The sequence below is a fragment of the Ascidiella aspersa genome, chromosome 7 (genome assembly GCF_963924565.1).
Source record: "Ascidiella aspersa chromosome 7, kaAscAspe10.2, whole genome shotgun sequence".
Classification (NCBI taxonomy): Eukaryota; Metazoa; Chordata; class Ascidiacea; order Phlebobranchia; family Ascidiidae; genus Ascidiella; species Ascidiella aspersa.
The window spans coordinates 2,219,811-2,240,163 of NC_139453.1; the positions used below are offsets into that span (position 1 = coordinate 2,219,811).

At 36.7% G+C, this 20,353-nt stretch overlaps 1 protein-coding gene across 1 annotated transcript; it reads left to right on the forward strand.

Annotated features, from left to right (window-relative positions):
* The first annotated feature begins 260 nt into the window (after positions 1–260).
* LOC146137252 (fas-binding factor 1 homolog) lies at positions 261–17,661 on the forward strand. The gene is made up of 24 exons (XM_083393795.1): positions 261–266; positions 1,074–1,139; positions 1,243–1,308; positions 1,672–1,753; positions 2,016–2,174; positions 3,114–3,240; positions 3,676–3,788; positions 4,121–4,247; positions 4,515–4,579; positions 4,863–4,995; positions 5,897–5,951; positions 6,442–6,584; positions 7,188–7,396; positions 9,096–9,259; positions 10,071–10,234; positions 10,695–10,820; positions 11,394–11,533; positions 11,944–12,019; positions 12,826–12,886; positions 13,343–13,447; positions 15,041–15,403; positions 15,739–15,876; positions 17,075–17,275; positions 17,478–17,661. The coding sequence occupies exons 1-24, from the start codon at positions 261–263 to the stop codon at positions 17,553–17,555; spliced, it is 2,967 nt and encodes a 988-aa protein (XP_083249921.1). The 3' UTR covers positions 17,556–17,661.
* The last annotated feature ends 2,692 nt before the right edge of the window (positions 17,662–20,353 follow it).

The window sequence follows — 20,353 nt, forward strand, 5'->3', positions numbered from 1 at the left end:
GTTGATTTGTGTATCCGAGAAGAAAATAAGATGAATTAAGATGCAAACTATTGTTAGTCAAAATTAAATTGTTGTTAATTTTGTTAAAAAATAGTTAAAAAAACAACCAAATCTATCAGTTGTGAGGGTGTGTTCAATGACCCGTGTCAGAAACCATAATAAAATTTTGCCGGTAAGTTTGTATTTCAAAGTTTTTCACCAAAACTTCTGCGTTTTTGTTCGATCGCTGCAACGTTTTAAGCTGTTAAAAGCCGTGCAAAATGTCGGTAAGTTACAGTTTATATTATTTGTTTAACACGATCAGGCCAACGCTCGTATTAACTATAACTGTTGATACTTTTAAAAAATGATAAAAAAATAGGCGCTGGTCTTTAATCCTACCACAATTAATAGATCAACGCACAATATTTGGGTTAGGATGCGAGTTATCGTTTGGGTGTGGGTTGGTCAAGTATTATATTGTTTAATATTAATATGGTTCACGCATAGTTTAAAAAACCCTGGTTTATAAGATTTCAGTTCAAGGTTAAAGCTGATAAAAACAGCTCAATTTTTGGCGCTGGTCTAGAATCCTACCACAACGTTGAAATGATTATTAAGCAATGTATAATATGTGGGTTAAGGTGTCGGTTAGTGTTTGGGTGTGGGTAGGTCAAGTAATATTGTTTAACACTATTACTGGACTCACCCAAACCCAAACGCTAACCGGCACCCTAACCCAAATAATGTTCGTTGTGGTAGGATTCTAGACGAGCGCCCAATTTTTTCCTATAGTTGGATTTGTTAGGACAGCCAAGTGTGTATTGCATGAAATTGATTAGTGTATATATTTTGACAAAATTTTTATGTTTTTTGCAATGTTAAATAATAATCGCCTTAGTTATTACCCCTTCGGGAAACTTGGGCAGATCTTGACAAGATCTTGGGAAAAAATTAGGAGTGACCTTGTGCTTACTAAGGTCAAAACAATCGCTGGTACACTTGCCTTACTTTCCACTTTCCATAGTAGGTTATTACTAAGTGTGCATTTTATGGAATTAAACAGAAAATACTTTTTTTAATACCTGTTTTAGGTTGTCGACAGTAGTTCTTCTGATTTCTCAGATGCAGATCCACAAGCACTGTTGGATTCCATGAAGGTATTTTTTATTTTTATTTATTTTTTTCATTAAATTAAGAATTGTCTAACTTTTTATAACAGTTTGAGTGTTAGCAATAAATAAAAGTCTCAACCATTGACAGGATTTAGATGAGCTGGACGCAGGGCTGTTCGGAGGCGCAAAGCCAAAACCTGATGAAACTAAAAAGGTAAAACTTGTTTTTATTTCTTTAAATTGTTTGATAGGACTTTTACTTTGTTTGATGCACTTGTTTAGTGTGATTTTGTTACTATGTAAACATGCATTGTAATGATTTAGGGAAGCAATTTAGCTTACCGGTTTGGCATTTAATACAATTTGTTGCAAATCAACAAGTGATCCTAGTAGGTCAAAACTGATAACAACAACTTGTTTTTGATTTAGGCACTCACTAGTCGGGTGAATGGGTGTTAATTAGTATGGTTTTCAAAGGTTTAATGTTATATCTGTATAGACTTATGGTAGTTTTTGTACCATACCGGCTGTTAAGTTTCATCGAGAAACACATTATTTGACTGAAATGCATTTTCAGAACAAACCAGAAACTACAAACAAATCTTCGTTTGGCGATAGGAAGAAAGTGAGCTTCCACAAAGACATTGAAATAAAAGAAGGTTAACTTTATTACACTGTGATGTTACTTGCATGCATTAAACTTGTAACAATTAAAAAGATAATATTATTCCAAAGCAAATGATAAAGGACAAAATACATTATAAAAATGGCTTATAAATTGATGATCTGTAAAAAACTAATAACATTTGTATAGTTTTGGAAGTATTCTATAAAACTTTCAAATGTGGTAAAATTAAAAAAATTATTGCAATTTTTTACATTTATATAATATTTAGTAACTTTTTTTTTAAATGTTTCCAGACAAAGAAGATGACCTTGATTTTGACCTTGATGACCCACTTAAGGATTTAGTATTAGATGATGATGATCTATTGAAAGAACCGGTTGCAAAGAAAAAGCAAGAAGTGTCACCAAAAAAGCAGATTAAAAGGCAAACTCCAGTTGATAAGCCAAAAGCAGGTAATAAAACTAGCTAAACACCAGTGTAAGAACCAAACCACAAAGTTATCTTAGTACACATTTTAATGTTAACATGCAACCTTCCAATGATTCATAATTGTTGCTAGTTTAAAAAAACAAATTACAATATAAACTGGAAAATAGGTATTTTTTATAACAATGCAATAAACACAAATGAATTAAGGAAAGCAATATTCCTATAAAGTTTGCAATAAATATCCACAGTTATCGAAATACACATTCTAATTCTGAAGAAATACTCAAAGTTTAGTGAACTTTCGTGTTAACCCGGTGCATTTTCAGTGTCAGTGTTTTAAACCTAATTCAGTTATGTAAGCACTCTATTACTGCTGTCCAAGGTCACTGAGCAATGCCTTGACATGGTCTGTCTGGTGTTACTGCATTGTAGTGGTAGGAGCTAGCATTGTTAGTTACAAGTCTTTAGCATCTATAATGACTAACTATTAAGGGTAGTTTGTTGTTGGTTTGTTGAAATACAGTTAAAATGCAGAAGCTTCCTGTTCCATTTTGCTTTATGCCATTAACTTGGCTGTCACTTAAAGAAGCCTACTGTAAAAGTATTCTAAAATTTTTCTTAAAGGGTTACAAAATTCATTATTTTATAATTTTGTTTAAAAATCTGTTTTTCAACCTTACTCCCCCAAAATAGCATTTTTTGTAACATTTTGCCTAAAACAGAGTTAATGATGCCAAGGCTTTTTATTTTATCATAATCATGGGGACTGTTCCTACAGAACGTTATACACCCTCAGCTATATTTTCATAAGAAACAAATGATGGTTCCCTGAATTGAGCCATGCTGTTTAATCAAACTACAGGCTGGCATTGGTAAATCTGTATTTAAAATCTTTAGCCCTTCTCAAATGCCTGGGTCCGCCAGTAGCCCTGTATATGACAAACTATTTTAATACTTTTCAGTTGCAATTAAACCAGATCCAGAGGATTCTTTGTTTGCTGATGATGACAATAATTTGTTTGACGCCCTCGGTCTTGATGATAATGATGAAGCTGATAATTTAACCAACAAAAACACTCCTAAAGATAGGTGAGTAAATAAAAGAAAGTTGGACACCTTGTAAGCCATCGGACATTGCTGCTAAAAATTTTCTTTAAAATATATCTTTATTTTTATGTATATCTTCACACTTATATTTATATATATATATATATATGTCAAAATTTTTATTGGTACGAAATTTTTATTGGTACGATGTTAAAGATTTTCCTGCAAGAAGGGCACCCATTTAGTTGTCAAATATTCAATATAGTTTAAATGTGTTTTTTTCTTTTTGGATTTAATTGAAAAGTTTTGCCAAATGTGCTAGGTCGATAAAGACATAACCTAACCTAGTCCTAAAATATCAAAAATTTAAAAATCGCTAAATTTTAAGAGATTAAAAACTTTTGAAATACCTTTAATTTCTAAAGCTAGCTGTAAAATTCTTTGTTTTTAATTTTTGTTTTTTAAAATTATTTGCAGTGACAAGGACACCAGCTTTCGTTTGGACAATCTTCTTTCAACCAAACCAGCTCCAAAACAAGCCGCTCCTGCCAGAAAAACACTATTTGACAAAGATGGAAACTTTATCAAGGGTTAGGTTTCAATATTGTCTGTCAATTCAATCTTAAAACAACATTTTTTAAGACAATTTGCTACTTTCCTGCTAAAAAATTGGAAATATTTATAATAAGCGATGTTTTTTTAGTTTTTATAGTAAATTTTTTATAAAATGCTGTATACACTGCAAATTTATTTTAATTAAAATTATTTCAATTTTGTTTTAAAAAACCCTTTTTTAAGATATATCACTCAGATTTTTTTAGATAAATTTACCAAAAAAAGTTTTATGAAAATATTTTTCTGAAATGCTTGGATGTTGGAAATTCAATTCAATTTTGTTTAAAATTTGTTTTTGTCCAATCAGACTCGTTCCAAGCCAAAGCGACCCCCAAGACCCCGGAAAGTAAAGATGTGTCGTTTGGGGGTTACCAGCCTTCAGGGGTCACGACCCCAAGTGGACGAAGGGGCCGAAGTGCTCCAGAACCTGTCAAGTATGATTTAAATTTTTTTTCTTTGTAAGGCGAACCTAACTTTTTAAAACTATGAAACTCCGTAAACATGTCAGTTTGTTTTCGTATTGTTTTTGATTTTACTTGTTTTTCTGTTTTTAGAAAAGTATTTTTGATTTTACTGTAAACGAAGTCACTAACTACATAGAAAACAATTTTCAAAAAAGTATGCTTAGAATTGGCAATATAGTTAAATTCTGTCCAAACATTGTGAAAGAGTTTTTTTTTAAAGCAGATAATTGTGTTTAGGAAGGACCAAGACCGCTTTTTTGATTTTCTCACGGATCTTGATTCAAAACCTGCAAAATCTGAAGGTAACAAAACAACATGCATGAAGTTTAACGTGTTGTTTTAATATTTAATATAATACGGTTAAGCCATTCAATTACTAAATTGAGAGTACTTGAAAGGTAAAATTTTTGTTACAGCTATCACTTTTTTAACTAATAAATAGTTATAATAAAGCCTAAAATAGAGTTGAAATCTTTAAATAAATGAGTCATCTGTATTTTGAAGTTGAATATCTTACTGTTTTTAATTTGTTTACAGCCATTTTTTAATTATTTAGTAGTTTAACATTTTCTGATTCTTTTCCAGACACCAAACCATCTTCTGTTCCATCTATCGTCCCCTCATCAGCCCCACCAAGTGGTGAAAGGAGTAAATCGATGGACTTTCTCGGACTCGGAGATGAAGTTGACCTTGACTCTGTCCTCTCCGATGGAAAGAGGTCATTTATTCTATCATAAAAAACACTTAATTATTTAATTAAACACAATAGCACCCAAGCGTATTAATCGGTTGTAATTTCATTAGTTATTTGTTCCTAATTTTGTCACTTAATAAATGGGTTGAATTTTTTTATGTTTTTTTTTTCAGGGAAACCATTATTTTGTTTAATACCTTAGGATAATCGTTTACTTAATTTAATTGTCCCAATATCTGTCTAATTTGAAGTGCTATTAATTATTAGGACAATGATTAATGAATAATCCCAACTGAATAAATTTGCTTTAATATTAATTTAAATCTAACAAGCAAGTGTATATCTTCGAAGCATTTTTATCAATCGTAAATCAATCTTTTTATCAAGCAACACTTACTGTTATACACATGTGTATGCACTCCCAAGTCCGTGTGTAGTTAACAGGGCTGCAGAATCGGTTAAAATAACCCCGAGTCCCGAGTCCGACTCTTCATGTGTCATATACCTCACCCACCCACAATGCGTGATACTAAAATAACCCACCATATGCTATTCTATCTTCACAATTACAATTTGCTAGTCTTTTCGGTTTCGAAATATGGTCGGTCTCTGATAATCTTACGTCCGCCGACAAGAAACTTGATTGTATAAAGTGTTAAACACGCAGTGTTAATTACTGTCTCGGCGGGTTTTATAAAAACGTACACAAAGAAGAATAAGTGGACGCTAAAAAGTTGATTCTTTAAAGGTAATGTAATACACTAATTTATATAAACCGAAAGAAAACAAAAAAAAAGTTCTACGTCAACAAACCGAGTCCCTACGACTCCGCAGCCCTGTTAGCTACAGCCCACATTTTATGTAACCAGCCGTGTTTATATTGTAGTTTGCAACATCGCATCCCTAATTTAATTATTTCTCGTAGTTACCGCCCAATAAGTGCACCTTCAGCTAGAAGAACAAGAAGAGATGTTACCAAGGTATGCTAAAGTATATGATGCAATATCTGTCTAATAATGGTTGGTTTGGGTTTAATCATTGGCGTCCTAGTGGGCTTTTCAACAGATATTTGTTTCAAATTTGTTTAATATACCAAAACACTATACTAGATACCAAGTGGTTGTTCCATGCAAAGTGTAAGTAATAAAATAAGTATTTTTTTCAAAAAATCGTTAAATTCTAGAGTGTAAAATAATTTTTACTTTTTAGCAATAAAATTTTTTTCATTTTTTTCCCAGTTAATGAGTATACCGTTTTCGTATTATATTCGTAACACGTGGAATGAACCAATATAAAGATCTTTAATAACCTATAATTTTAGTTGAAAAGTCTAAACATGTTTAACTCTTAGTTACCTGTCCTTTTAAATAATGCGATTTAGTAGTTTGTAGTTATAACCCATGTTTTACTATAAAAATTCACCAAATTTGCATTGTTCCAGTTATAATATTTTTTTTATTTTTTCCAAAGGATGACGACAGTTCTGTTGCGTCATACGAAGACCCCCTCGGGAAACCCCCCAGGGTGCGTTCATCGCCCCTAGTCGCCCCTTCTTCACCCCTTGCTACCCCCTCATCCCCTATAGCTACGGTGCCATCCCAGATCAATAAAAGGTGCGTCCTATATCATTCCTCATGGTATCACATAGATTTAGTTCCTTGGCTGCCAACTATGTTAAGTGATATTACAATAAGTGAAGAGATTTATCTCGTATGCAAATGTTGTTTGTATCTTATTTTAAAGTAACTTCTGTATTTTTATAGGAGATTCCTTGACTTAAATAACAGAGTCGCCACAAAATCTTAGTTAAGTTATTGTAATGATTTGTGTAAGTGTTTAAAAACCCGTTTTTTTCCAAAGTCTTTGAAATTTATTTTATGTCCAGCATGAGATAAGTGTTTTGAGAGTGTCTTTAAAAAATCATTAAAAAAAGTATTTTAATTGTGTTTACCATGGCACTTATGCTGTTTTCTTTTTTTGAATTATAGTGAAGCAATCCAATTTCAGGTCTTTAAAAAAACGTACTAATTTTCAATAAAAAGTTTTTTTTATAAGATGATATGGAAAAATTCGTTTGGTTGTCAAATTTCTCAACTAGTAGATTTTTTTAATTTAAATTTCTATACAACAATTATTCGTTGAAATACTGGTCAGTTTCCAGGGACTAAATATTTCCTAGTCTGTTTAATAATTGTAAAACTCACGTCATTTTTCAGACCACCTCTGAATGACGTCACAAGCACTCCTGACGTCTTTCATGACGTCATAGCACCATCCAGCAATCAGGCGCCTCCCCGTGTTGCCAAGCGACGCCCCGCCAACGTCGACAGCAACCCCGCCACCCCTGTTATTACGTCATCAGTCGTGATGTCACCGGCTCCGTCATTCGTCAGACAACCAGTGAAGAGTTTGAGAACAATCGAATGTAAATAAGCTTTGATTTCTAGTTTTACACTGAGGGATGTCCGATAATATAATATCGGGGCTGATACCTGATACCAATGGAAGTATCGGTACTCGTCCGATAAAGATGTGGTATCGGTACTCGTCCGATAAAGATGTGGTATCGGTACTCGTCCGATAAAGATGTGGTATCGGTACTCGTCCGATAAAGATGTGGTATCGGTACTCGTCCGATAAAGATGTGGTATCGGTACTCATCCGATAAAGATGTGGTATCGGTACTCGTCCGATAAAGATGTGGTATCGCTACTCGTCCGATAAAGATGTGGTATCGCTACTCGTCCGATAAAGATGTGGTATCGCTACTCGTCCGATAAAGATGTGGTATCGCTACTCGTCCGATAAAGATGTGGTATCGCTACTCGTCCGATAAAGATGTGGTATCGCTACTCATCCGATAAAGATGTGGTATCGGTACTCGTCCGATAAAGATGTGGTATCGGTACTCATCCGATAAAGATGTGGTATCGGTACTCGTCCGATAAAGATGTGGTATCGGTACTCGTCCGATAAAGATGTGGTATCGGTACTCGTCCGATAAAGATGTGGTATCGGTACTCATCCGATAAAGATGTGGTATCGGTACTCATCCGATAAAGATGTGGTATCGGTACTCGTCCGATAAAGATGTGGTATCGGTACTCGTCTGCATAAAAGGCAAACTTATCAAAAAATAGTAAGTTAGCAACTTGAGTTAACTAAACTTCTTGACAATAAAGAAATCTGTGGCCAAATAACCTTTAAAAACAGTTTGAAACGTTCTAATTTAATATATTTGGCTTATTTGAGCATAGTAATGACGTTATTTGTCATTACTATGTCAAGTATCGGTATCAAAATAATGTTTTCCTTTATATTCATATAAGAATTCGACATCCCTGTATTGATATTTTATTGATCAAGGCTATTTAAACTGATATTACAACTCAGTTTAGCAAAACCATCTGTAATAGACTTTACAACAGCACTCTGTGTAATAAAACCAGTAGTAATGATATCAGAACTTTATAAACAAAAGAATTGTATCTAGCGAAGCATGGTATATTTTGGCCTTTTCTTAATGGAAATGCAAGTGTTCCTAAAACATACCTCTTAGAAGTTAAGTCTCAGTCATGTAATTTGTAAAAGAACTTAATACTAGGAAGTCCCAGTCGAGTTATAATTGGAGCAAGTCATTTCCAAGTCTAGTCCTTGTCAATGAATTGAATGTTAAACTATTAAAAATGTTAAAAAAATCAATGGTCCAAAATACTTAAGCTAAGTCAAGTGATTTTGCCCAAAGGACTTGACTTAAGTCATTACAACTCTGCCTCCTAATCATAATTCGCTCCCCAGAAAAAAATGTTCTAAACTTTTCAAAGGTATTAGGCATATTAAAACCAGTATTAAACATTTCAGAGCTTTTATAAACAAAATAATTGTATCTAAGCATGGTATATTTTTTGCCTTTCTACAATTAAATATTAATAACAAATCAATTGTAAAATAGTTTTTCCCGCAATATTTTTTCGTTTTGATGACCTATACAGAAAATGTTCATCAGGGAAATGACCTGGCAGCAACAATAAATTTATATATATACATTATACAAGAACAAATGCTTAGGGTTTTGTATAACAGACCTTTTGGTAGTAATCCACTGACATCTCCTTTTACCCCAGTACCCAGTGCCGTGGCCCCCCAGACCCCGGGTGTGGCCCCAGACGCCCGGACACAGGCCCTCGAGGTCCAGATCGAACACATGAGGGCGCTGTTGCACGAGACACAGCTTGGATTTCAAGCAGATGTGGAACTTGTTCAACAAACGTACGACGGGAGGGTGCAGGTTAGTTGGTTGGTTGATTGTTTTTTAGATAAACTGTGGATTTTTAATTCATCTGGTTAATCAGTCCTTCCCTGTTGTGCATGACTTGGTCAGTGCTGGCCATATACCGGGTGTTATCCAAATGCTCTATCGCCATGTCCATCCGTTGACGGTGAACCTCTCTTGGTTTCTAACAGTAAATGAAGCCCAGTTTAACAAATCGATTAAATAGATATTTATTACATTTTCGTAGCGTGTTTTACCCCTTTCCCGTTTTAAAATCTTTAATCCGCATACTTTTTGTGACTTTCGTTGCCCGCTTGGTATCAAACTACTAATCTTAAGATAATGACTAGAGGTTGTACTTAGACGTTATAAGAATATCAAAAGCTCAAAGCCCATAAATAAGTAGATAGCATTTTGCGAACGTTTCGAATTAATCTTAAGATAATGGCTGGAAGTTGTAGTTAGACGTAGAATGAAAATCAAAGCCCATGCAGAAGTATGTACCTTTTGAACGTTTCGAAATGTTACGTCCAACTTTTCCAAAATGCTTTAAAACTTGTAATACAGCAAAACATTATTCAGGGAAAACTGTTTTCGGTCCAAACAAATGTGAAACTGAAGTCACTGATCAGTACTTTATTACCATGTTTAGAATAAGTAAACATGTATTCAAAACATTTAAAATGATACCTATTTCTGTGTGGGCTTTAACATACCTACTATAAAATCACAGAGCTGCCTAACTTTTTTTTCTTTTCCCCCAGTTTACTCTTTCATAATATTTCTTCGTTTTCTCAAATATTTTTCCTCTTTTTTTTTCCTCCAGCTTCTACAGCGCTCCTTGAGTGAGGTTGTGATCCGCTCAGATCGTGAGATGTCAAGCGTCCGTGAGTCCTACTCTGCTCGACTGGATGCTCTTAGGGATCAGGCCAGGGATCACGCAAGAGAGGAAGCAGGGAGGGAGATCGTAGAGCAGGAGGAAATAAAGAGGTGGGAGGACATGTTACCATGGCAACCGATAATTATTTAAAAAAATAAGCTCTTTCAGTACTTATTACAATTTTACTTTTCTTATTTTAAAAGGGTCACCTTTTTTTAATATGTTTTTTTTAAGAATATCTTTTTTTCGAATACCTTATATTATGTTTAGAATTACGTCATTTTCGTTCTTTAAATTACGTAATCATGTTTGTTAGATTGCATTTTAATTTTCTATACATTTATAGATTTTGTCGGAGATTTTGTTTAAGATTACGTTGTACGTCATATTTGCTGTTTTGCATGACGTCGTATTTTTCCAATATTTAAAATACGACATACTGTTCTATCAGATGACGTCAGAATTTTTCTATGACGTGACGTCATAAATTTTGTGGCCAATACGTCGTATGTTTTTTTATCACAAGCCGTGTATTTTGGTAATTCATTACGTCACATCTGTTGAATACAGATTACGTCAGTTTCACTTGGAAGCTTTGGAAGAAACGAGGTTGGATTACGAGCAGCAACTTGATCGGATGAGACGAACGCACCAACAAGAAATTGAAACCATTAAATCGTCGTCTGTTATTACAAGGTTGGAACAATAAATTGTACATAATTTTAGTTGAGTTAATCAATGTACTCACCATACTGTCGTTAAGTAAGGCTAGGTATAAGTTTGTTAGATAGGTTAATATACCGACTTGCGTTAGCAAGGGCATTTTTAAACCTGGGGTCCGTGAACTAGTTTTAGTGGGTTATGTTAAAGCCCATTTTAAATATTCGTGTATTATTTGCAAGGTTAAATTTTTTTAAACGAAAATAGTTGAAAAAAAAACGCTTTGGCACCTTCTTAATGAATGTATCTAAACTTTATTTTAGTTTAGTATTTTGTGGTCCGAAAACAGCAGGTTGCCTTGTTTTATGACGTCGACTCTAAAAAATTCCATGCCGGCCCTGGCCTGGTCCACGCGAATAAAAACATATTTTAGTCCGTAACAATATGACGTACATATTCATTTGATGATGTCATACTGTAACTCATGCCACAAAAATCCACCAAAGCTACACAATGAAATGTAGTCGGAAGATCTGTTACCTTATACGACAATACAATATAACACCATTGCATTTCTAAATTACTAATTGCTTGCGTTTGTTGCCATAGAAACGTGAGCGACACGCTTGACAAGGCAAACAGCGCCACCCAGTTGTTGCAAGAACTCGCCGCAAAGTATGACTCGGCATTCCAAGTGCTGACTCATCAATCGGAGAGTATGATGGCGGCCAACAACAGAATACACGCAAGTAAGTTGTTTATCGCTGTTTCAGTAAAGTTTTTTTCAGATTTTCACATTTTGTAGTGTATCTGTACTTAACTGCCGTTCTGCCAATTTAAGTTTAAAGTTGTCGGAACTTTGATTGCTTTGGTCCAATGAAAATTGTCTTTTTTATTTTATTTTACGGTGGCTGCATAACTATAAAATAGATCATTTTCGATTGAAACTTTATATTAAATCCCATTTAAACAGTTCTCAAATCCCCGATTTTAAGAATAAAATTGATGTGAATTAATTTTCTTTGTACAGTAAAAACACTTTTATGGTTGTTGTTCTTTCACACAACCAGTTAAAAATGGTAAAGTAACCCATGTCTCATGTGTTTTAAAACAACTTTGTAAAATATAATTTTGACGTAACAAAGCCATTCTTTTTTAGCTTTGACGTCACAAATGCAAAGCTCACAGCGGGAGAACAATCAATTCCACAGCACGTTACAGCAAACTGCTTCAAAGTAAGTTGTTTAATTCTAATTTATGGTCGTTTTAAGTCGATTCTGCCGGGCTTCCGGTATGCCCAGGCCCAACTTGACTTATGTTGTCCATTGTATGTAAAATCTTTTTTTTTTACGTTCAGCGTCCGACTCCGGTCAAAAGACAAAAGTCCATTTTCGTCCATTCCCGATTCCGGCGCCAACTCTATAGGCTGTATTTAACCCCTTACCTAACTAAAATATGGCGTAACTAAAATAGGCTTGATATCCAGCAATCCAATCACAGGGGTGTCAAATAACTTATTCACCTACTTCAACCACATGCCATTTCACCTTTAATATTTACAATTTGCGGTATTTTCAGTAGTATCTATACCAGTGGTTCTTAACCTTTTTAGCATACGGACCGGTAGACTTTCAAAAATCAAAATCAACCCAAAATGTAATTACGACAACATTATGCAACTAAAAGTCTTCTTAGCTTTTACATACAACTGGTCTTAAAGCTTGACTTAAACGAGTTGTAGTCTACATTGAAACAGTTGGCCAAAACACTTGCAGCATTGTGACGTACAATGACATCCATGTTACGTCACAATGCTGCAAATTACGGATCTGGCGAAGTTCTAAATTTGATGGATAAGCCATCAACATCTTGATGTTTGCAATTGAGATATCAAATTTTAATATATTTGCGGACCGCCAGGAAAGTTGATGCGGACTGGCGGTTGAGAGCCCCTGATCTATACAGTATACAATATACAATGTATATATTATACATACATATTCGGTTGTATGCTTTGGTTAAACACAAAGCGTATGTTTAGATTGGAGGGCACCATTATCGAAATGAACAGAAGATTTGAGGAGCAGCATTTTCAAATGCAGGTTTGTTCTTTACCTTGCTAATAGTCGCATTTAAGGCAACGTTGTTTCATAACATCGTTGTCTGCTGTATCCTGTTCATAAAACTAGCTTGTGGCGAGGTTCGAACTCACTAACTATAGGGTGAGACTAAGACACACGCTTATTGCTTTTAATTTGAAGATTGCCAAATTCACCGCACAACTGCAACATAAACAGAAATACTCATGTATTTGTATCGGCGTTTTTCATGCCTTTAGCAAACGAGCTAACCCAACAAAATTAGAGCAATATGCCACTACTAGTAACTTCAATACAATAATGTAACTTGTGCTTGGAATACTGCAATACAAAGAATCGCTTTCTAGCCATTTATTTCAACATTTTTTTAGCAAAAAAAAAACAAAAAACACCAAAATGTAATATATAGCAAAAGTTTTGAGTTGAAATATTTCCATTAATCAATATTTTTTTACAAAGAGTGAGCAAGCACGCCTCCTTGCGGCACAATCGTCCCTCGAAACCGAAAAGCGTCAAATGATCCAGCAGGTGTCAGCAGAGAGGGAGCAAGCAAGAAAGGCGATGGTTGGTTGTAGATTTTTTCTTTTGAAATATTTATCTGTACGGTGCGAAGTTTGACTTATTTACTGTAACTACAATAAATTGTCACCAAAACCACATATTTTAAAGTTTAGGCAGTATACGTCATGGATACTTACAACCAAAATAATTGCTGAACTCAAATTTCTTACACTTAGAGAACCATGTTTTTTTTAAAACTGCAAACAACAATTTCATCAGAAATCAACGCAGAAGAAATATAAAATTTTACACAACAGTGGGCAGCATTGTGTAACGACTTTTTTCATTGATATTTTCAAAACGTTCAAACAATTTAAACACTGTACATTAATTACTCCTAAGGTTCAAATCGATTAAAAATTCGTTCAGGTGATAATATTCATCAGTTTATGATTTTGAAACATAAACTTGAAACTTGAAACTTCTTCACAAAACCTAATTCGTAAACCAATGGCTCTACCTACTTTTGTGGATCTCGGTTGCTCAACATTTTATTCAAATACCGATACCCGATAGTTTGTGACGTCATTACTCTGCTCGAATAAGCACAATAAATGAAATTAAAACGTTCAAAGGGCAAGCTTTTCCAAGTTGTTTGGCCAAATATTGATGGCGTTAAGCAATTTAGTTATAAACCAAATACTGTTTCATAAATTTACCTCCGACACCAAATTACGTCATTACGATTGTCAATCAGGCAAAAACGTTAAAAGGAGTTATTTCTAGAAACAAAAATGCTTTAGCGTTAAAAAGTTTAGTTAATTCGACTTGTTAATTTTCTATTGTTTGGTAAATTTACCTTTAACGGAAAAATCACTGCGTTAAATCTATAAACATTGCTGAAATGCACAAATTAATTGGTTTTTGATCGGCACCTATGCCACCTTATCGGACAAGTAGCGATACCGCATTATTATCGGACAAGTAGCGATACCGCATTATTATCGGACAATTAGCGATACCGCATTATTATCGGACAAGTAGCGATACCGCATTATTATCGGACAATTAGCGATACCGCATTATTATCGGACAAGTAGCGATACCGCATTATTATCGGACAAGTAGCGATACCGCATTATTATCGGACAAGTAGCGATACCGCATTATTATCGGACAAGTAGCGATACCGCATTATTATCGGACAAGTAGCGATACCGCATTATTATCGGACAAGTAGCGATACCGCATTATTATCGGACAAGTAGCGATACCGCATTATTATCGGACAAGTAGCGATACCGCATTATTATCGGACAAGTAGCGATACCGCATTATTATCGGACAATTAGCGATACCGCATTATTATCGGACAAGTAGCGATACCGCATTATTATCGGACAAGTAGCGATACCGCATTATTATCGGACAAGTAGCGATACCGCATTATTATCGGACAAGTAGCGATACCGCATTATTATCGGACAAGTAGCGATACCGCATTATTATCGGACAAGTAGCGATACCGCATTATTATCGGACAAGTAGCGATACCGCATTATTATCGGACAAGTAGCGTTACTGCTTGGCATCAAGAATCCTCTCTAATCCGATATTATCGGAAAACCCTACTTAACTTATATTGTGACGTCACAGGTGGAAGCGCTCGAGCTGCAGCAAACCTTCCAGCGCGAGGCGCGCGACGAACGGGATCGCTTGGCGCGGAAAGAAGAGGAAGTGAGAATCGCAGCGAGGTCGCTGGAAGAACGAAGAACATCGGAAGCGGAGAAGTGCGATCGGCGGGAAATGGAGGCCCGAAACGCCGCAGAGGAACTGGCAAGAGAGCGAGCTGCCATCGCGGTTCGTAGCGAGCGGTTAGCCGGAACTGAGGCGAGAGTTTCCGGCGAGAAGCTGGACTTTGATCGGAGGAGCGCCGCTCTTAAGGAACAGGAGAGAGGAGTGGAAGAGAAGAGGGAAGAGTTGGCGAGGATGGAGAAAGAAGTCCGGGGTTTGCAGGAGGTACATGCGGAAAACTCATCTAAGATGCTAATTACTTCAAACGCAATATTGTAGAGTGACCATGGGTCGGATCCAGGGGGTAGCCACCAGGCCATTTCCCATCCGCTAAAAAATATATTCTTTCCCAGCATTTACTATGTAAATATAAAACCTAAAAAAATATATAAAATATTTAACAGTATCGTGCTTTGTAAACTTAGAGATATCGACTCCCATTCGATATTATCGGATTTTTAAACTTGTCAGTGTTTGTTGCCATCCACCGTATTTAAAAGTTCCACTCTCAGTCGGACCTTATTTTATTTTTATTTACACCTTTTCGTTCCCTTTTTCAGAAACACGCGGCCCAGATGGCCGAAAGCAGTCAAGCGTTGCAGGAAGCCAAGCGCGTCGAGCACGGGCACCGGTCACGCTTGAATGAGATTCACGTGCAATCCGAAGAACTGGCTCGACAGCGCCAGCTACTGGCCGAAGTGAGTGCATTTGTCCTTTATTAAAAATTGAATAAGAGTTCAAGAGTGAGTCTGATTAGAACTGTTATGTTGAATCAGTGCCTCGAATCATTCACATTTTTCTTAACAAGTTAGTTTTTTATCTTCGGCCGTTTTTGTCTTTTAAGGTTTTAATAAAATACGTTAACACTCTCAGACTTCAATGAAACATTCACACATGTGTGTGTTAATAACTGTGATCTAGCCCTTCGAAGCTGCTTTTTGACCAACGACGGCTTACGTATAATTAGTACACCGAAAGCCATCGCAGACTCACCGAATCTGTAGATCTCTGATGCAAGCAGGGCAGACTAGAAAAACAACTAGCCTGCAGTGAGGTTCGAACTCACGACCTCCGGTCAAGCCGGGACCGTCGCTCTACCAACTGAGCTAAGCAGGATCAGAAGGGAACGAGTCGAGAAACAGCCATACGCCAATGCTTGCTCAATCTGTTAGTACAAGCAACCTCATAGAAGGGGATCCACAGTACCATATCATTTGTTCAATGAAACATTCACACATATGTGTGTTAATAACTGAGATCTAGCCCTTCGAAGCTGCTTTTTTCTGCTTGCATCATAGATCAACAGATTCGGTGAGTTTGCGATGGCTTTCGGTGTACACTTTCAGACTTTTGAGAAATCCCGTTGGGGTTGTATGTACGAACATGATGCAGCAGGCTATTCTTCTATGGTTGTTTCTCGAAAACGCTCTGAAAATATTGTAAACTTTTTACTTGATGAGCTACATCTGCAGTAAATTATTCACAAGAATCTTTAACGCGAGTATAACATTAGGAATTTGTTTCTTTAAAAACAATTAGTTAAACGTGTAGTATTTTTAGGAGCAATAAAAAATAAGACAGCTCCTAAAATACAAATGAGATGTATTTTAGGAGCTATTTTTACCCCGGTAGTGTTTGCAATACTTTTTTGTGTGAAACAACCAGTTTAGTACGTCGTGTCATACTTTATATCACAAATTTTCGTATTTCTTTTTTTCGTTGTCCAGTTTTGAAAGGAGATCTTTTGTTTGGCTAGCTTTGGTAACGTTGGTTAAATATTCATAAGCTTTGTATGCAAATATAACTTTACTAGCATCAACATGAATCTAACGGAAAAAACATGCTGAATTGTTTTATTGCGTCTTTTCATAAATCGAGTTTTCGTCTTTTCTTCAGGAACGCAAAGCGATAGCAGAAGAACGGTTAGACTCCCATCGCCAGCTCCCTTCCCGGCCCGCCAATACGTCACCTATAACGTCACTCACACGTCAGCACCCAGGCTATGACGTCACTCCGGTCAAGCTGCACAGATCCGACCTCGGTCCGGTAGTTCCCCACTCGGCTAGCTCAGTGCTCTGGGAGCACTCGGCCGAAAAGGTGACTGTGACGTAATAGGAGCGTGTGTGACGTAGTAATTGGTGTTTTGATTTAAACTTGCAGTCTGAGGATAGTAAGTGCGGTGTAACGTTTTCTTTACAGTTTGTGTGATACATAGGTTGTATCAGTTTACTGAACTAGTTCATGTAACGTAATATGATTTATTTTTTTACATTTTTAAGCAATGTTTTTATTCAAACAGGATCGTGATTATTTGGAGAATCAGGAAATCTTTTTGGAAACTTTGAAGAAGACAAGTTATCACGGCGTTACAACCTAAAATGAGAACAAAGTTCTTATTTGCAAACTAACACTGTGAATAGATTTTAGCTACTTCATCGAATAATTACTGAATTCTACATCCTTTATTTTTGTTTAAATTTATTTTACCCTATATTACTGTTAAAAAAAACACTAATTTGCAGTGTTAATTATAATCAAAACGCTATTTTTAAAATCTATATTGTTTTAACGCTACATTGCAAGCTTCTACCTACCAAAAATTACGTATATATTTTTGAGAAAACTCCAGCGTGTTTTTTTTGCGTCACAGCAATAACAAAAATGGAGATGCCCACTAGGTGTCCATAGTGAGCACAAACCAAAATAATGTCAATCTAATTTTTTTGAAAATTGATCTAAACCAGTGCTTTCTTTTTGTATACCAAGGCGTATTTTGAGTATTCATTTTTACTTGTGCTGTCATATGCCGAGTTTGTAAAGCCACACAAGCCAAACAAACAACTGGTAAGCATAACACTATACATACGAAGTGTTGTAATGACTTAAGTCAATGACACTACAAACATATGTAAGTAAGGTTAAGCCAGGCACAGCACTAACCAACGATATCAGAACACGCATCATTATTTTCACTGCTTTGAAAAGGAAAACTAAGATTAATTGCCCAACCAAGAATTTTACTCAAGCAAGACAAATCTAGAAGAAAACCTGTGCTGGAATTTCAAGCCACGACCTTAATTCCAGGACCATTGGTTAAAACTCTTTTTAGTAAGAGTATCAAACGTTTCGAGTATCTTTTCATTCATTTTCAACACGTTGTTCAAAATGCTACAGCCTGAATCTATTATCTTTAGATTTTTTCGAATCGTTCAAAATGATTTCTACTTTTGTATGGGTTTGATATTCTCACTACAACTTCATCCATTATGCTCCAAACTCATTTTGTTTGTCTTTTCCTCTGGTCTAAAACGGTCTTCCTCTGGTCTAAAAAGGGAAAAGTTCTCTTAAGAAAATTCCTGAAAATGTTCGAAAAAATCCAGTCGTTTGGCAAACCTACATTAACACGAAGATCAAATTATACAATACAGGATACACCAACGCTTCAGAGCGCAATTTCACCCCAAATACCCCCCCCCCCTCAACCTAATCACCCCAAACCACATTAACCCACATTCCTAATACCCTCTGAACCCCAGGAAGCCACATGACTCTCGACCCAACCTTAACTTTAACCCCACATTCTTCAAAGCGCACCCCAGAACCCAAAGGCCACCAAATTACTTTTAAACCGATGTTACCCCCAATCACGCATTCCTTGCAACCCCCAAATCCATCCTATCTGGACTCCAAGACGCCGTATCACCCCTAAATATCCCTAAACACGCTCATAAACCTAATTCCACCAGCGGAATCCCTACAATCCCCTAATTCCGACCCCAAGGCGCCAAATAACCCCCAACATCACCCTTAACCCCCCAACATCTCACCTAACCCCAACCGACCTAAACACCCCAAATAATATTAACCCACTTTCCCAATGCCCCCTGAACCCCGAAGAACCATATAACCCCTGATTCCCCATCCAACATTAACTTAAACCCAACATTATTTGGAGCACCCCAGAACCCAAATACCTTCTGAACCGATGTTACCCCAATCACACATTCCTCGCAACCCCCAAATCCATCCTATCTGGACCCGATGACGCCAAATCAACTCCAATATCCCCAAACACGCGCCATGACAAAATCCACCGGTGGAATCCCGACTCTAAGGCGCCAAACAACCCCCAACATCACCCCTAACCCCCCGGTCACGGTCTTAATTAACTCGCGCGCCCAAAATCAATCGACGCGCGATAAAAATAGCACCATTCCGTCCGTGACGTCACAAACCGAACGAAATGGCTCGCGCTTGTCATTGTCTCGTCACAGTAGCGTCGCGATCGCGCAACGAAAACAAACAATCGCTCAACATTTCGGGGGCGACCCTTTGTCGAAGGCGCCCCAATATTTTCGGTCATTGTTACGACATAAACGAGGCATTATTGCGACGCGACAAAGACGTTTATCGCTTCCGCGCGCGCGCGATATTAGATTCTTCCGCCGAAATCGCGCGCCCCGCGGATGAATACTTAATGAAAATACCTGCAGCGCGGCTGCCTATTGTTACGACACAATCAAGGGGGCGCGAATAGATTGCGACCCCTTTCTTTCATCGGGGGCCGGTTCGTTAGTGGGGCGCACCCCAACCGCGGGACGCCCATTATCTACGTAACAATGCCCTGGCGCGATTGCGCGAGATAGGTTCGGACTTGCCGCGATGTGTTGTGTCGATTCTTGTGTTGCGATACTTTTAAACCCTCTTTGCCCCCCCCCCCCCCTGTTTTTTTGTGGGGGTGACAAAAGTTTCAGCTTGTATCGAACCTTTCTTTGTAAACCGCGATTCGCTTCGTCATTGAGATTTTGTTTCTAGGTTTTTGCGACAGGATCCTTCCCTGACTCGTGAAAGAATTTGCCGAAACCGAATTTCTGCTTGTGATATCACTTCTTTTAGCCAGGGGTGGGCAACCTTTTCCTAGTCGCCGACCAAAACCAAACTTAGAAGGTCTCTGTGGCCGTTACATATTAACTGTGTAGATTTTTGCGCATCTTATTAGGCTATAACCGCAACGACTGTTTATCAGAGTCAAAGAGTGTTTTGCAATGAATTCGTACGATTATTACCGATGCAAACAGACATTTGTGCCTAATTTATCGCAGGTTAATAACTTGAAGAAATACGCACGCGGTGTTCGAATTAAAAAAATTACTTAAAGTGACCAAAAACGTGATA

Excerpts from the sequence above, each read along its gene's own strand:
- LOC146137252 (XM_083393795.1), top strand. Across the intron at positions 2,175-3,113 it reads AGTTGATAAGCCAAAAGCAG|TTGCAATTAAACCAGATCCA; the intron begins GTAATAAAACTA and ends AATACTTTTCAG. Across the intron at positions 12,020-12,825 it reads TTACAGCAAACTGCTTCAAA|ATTGGAGGGCACCATTATCG; the intron begins GTAAGTTGTTTA and ends GCGTATGTTTAG.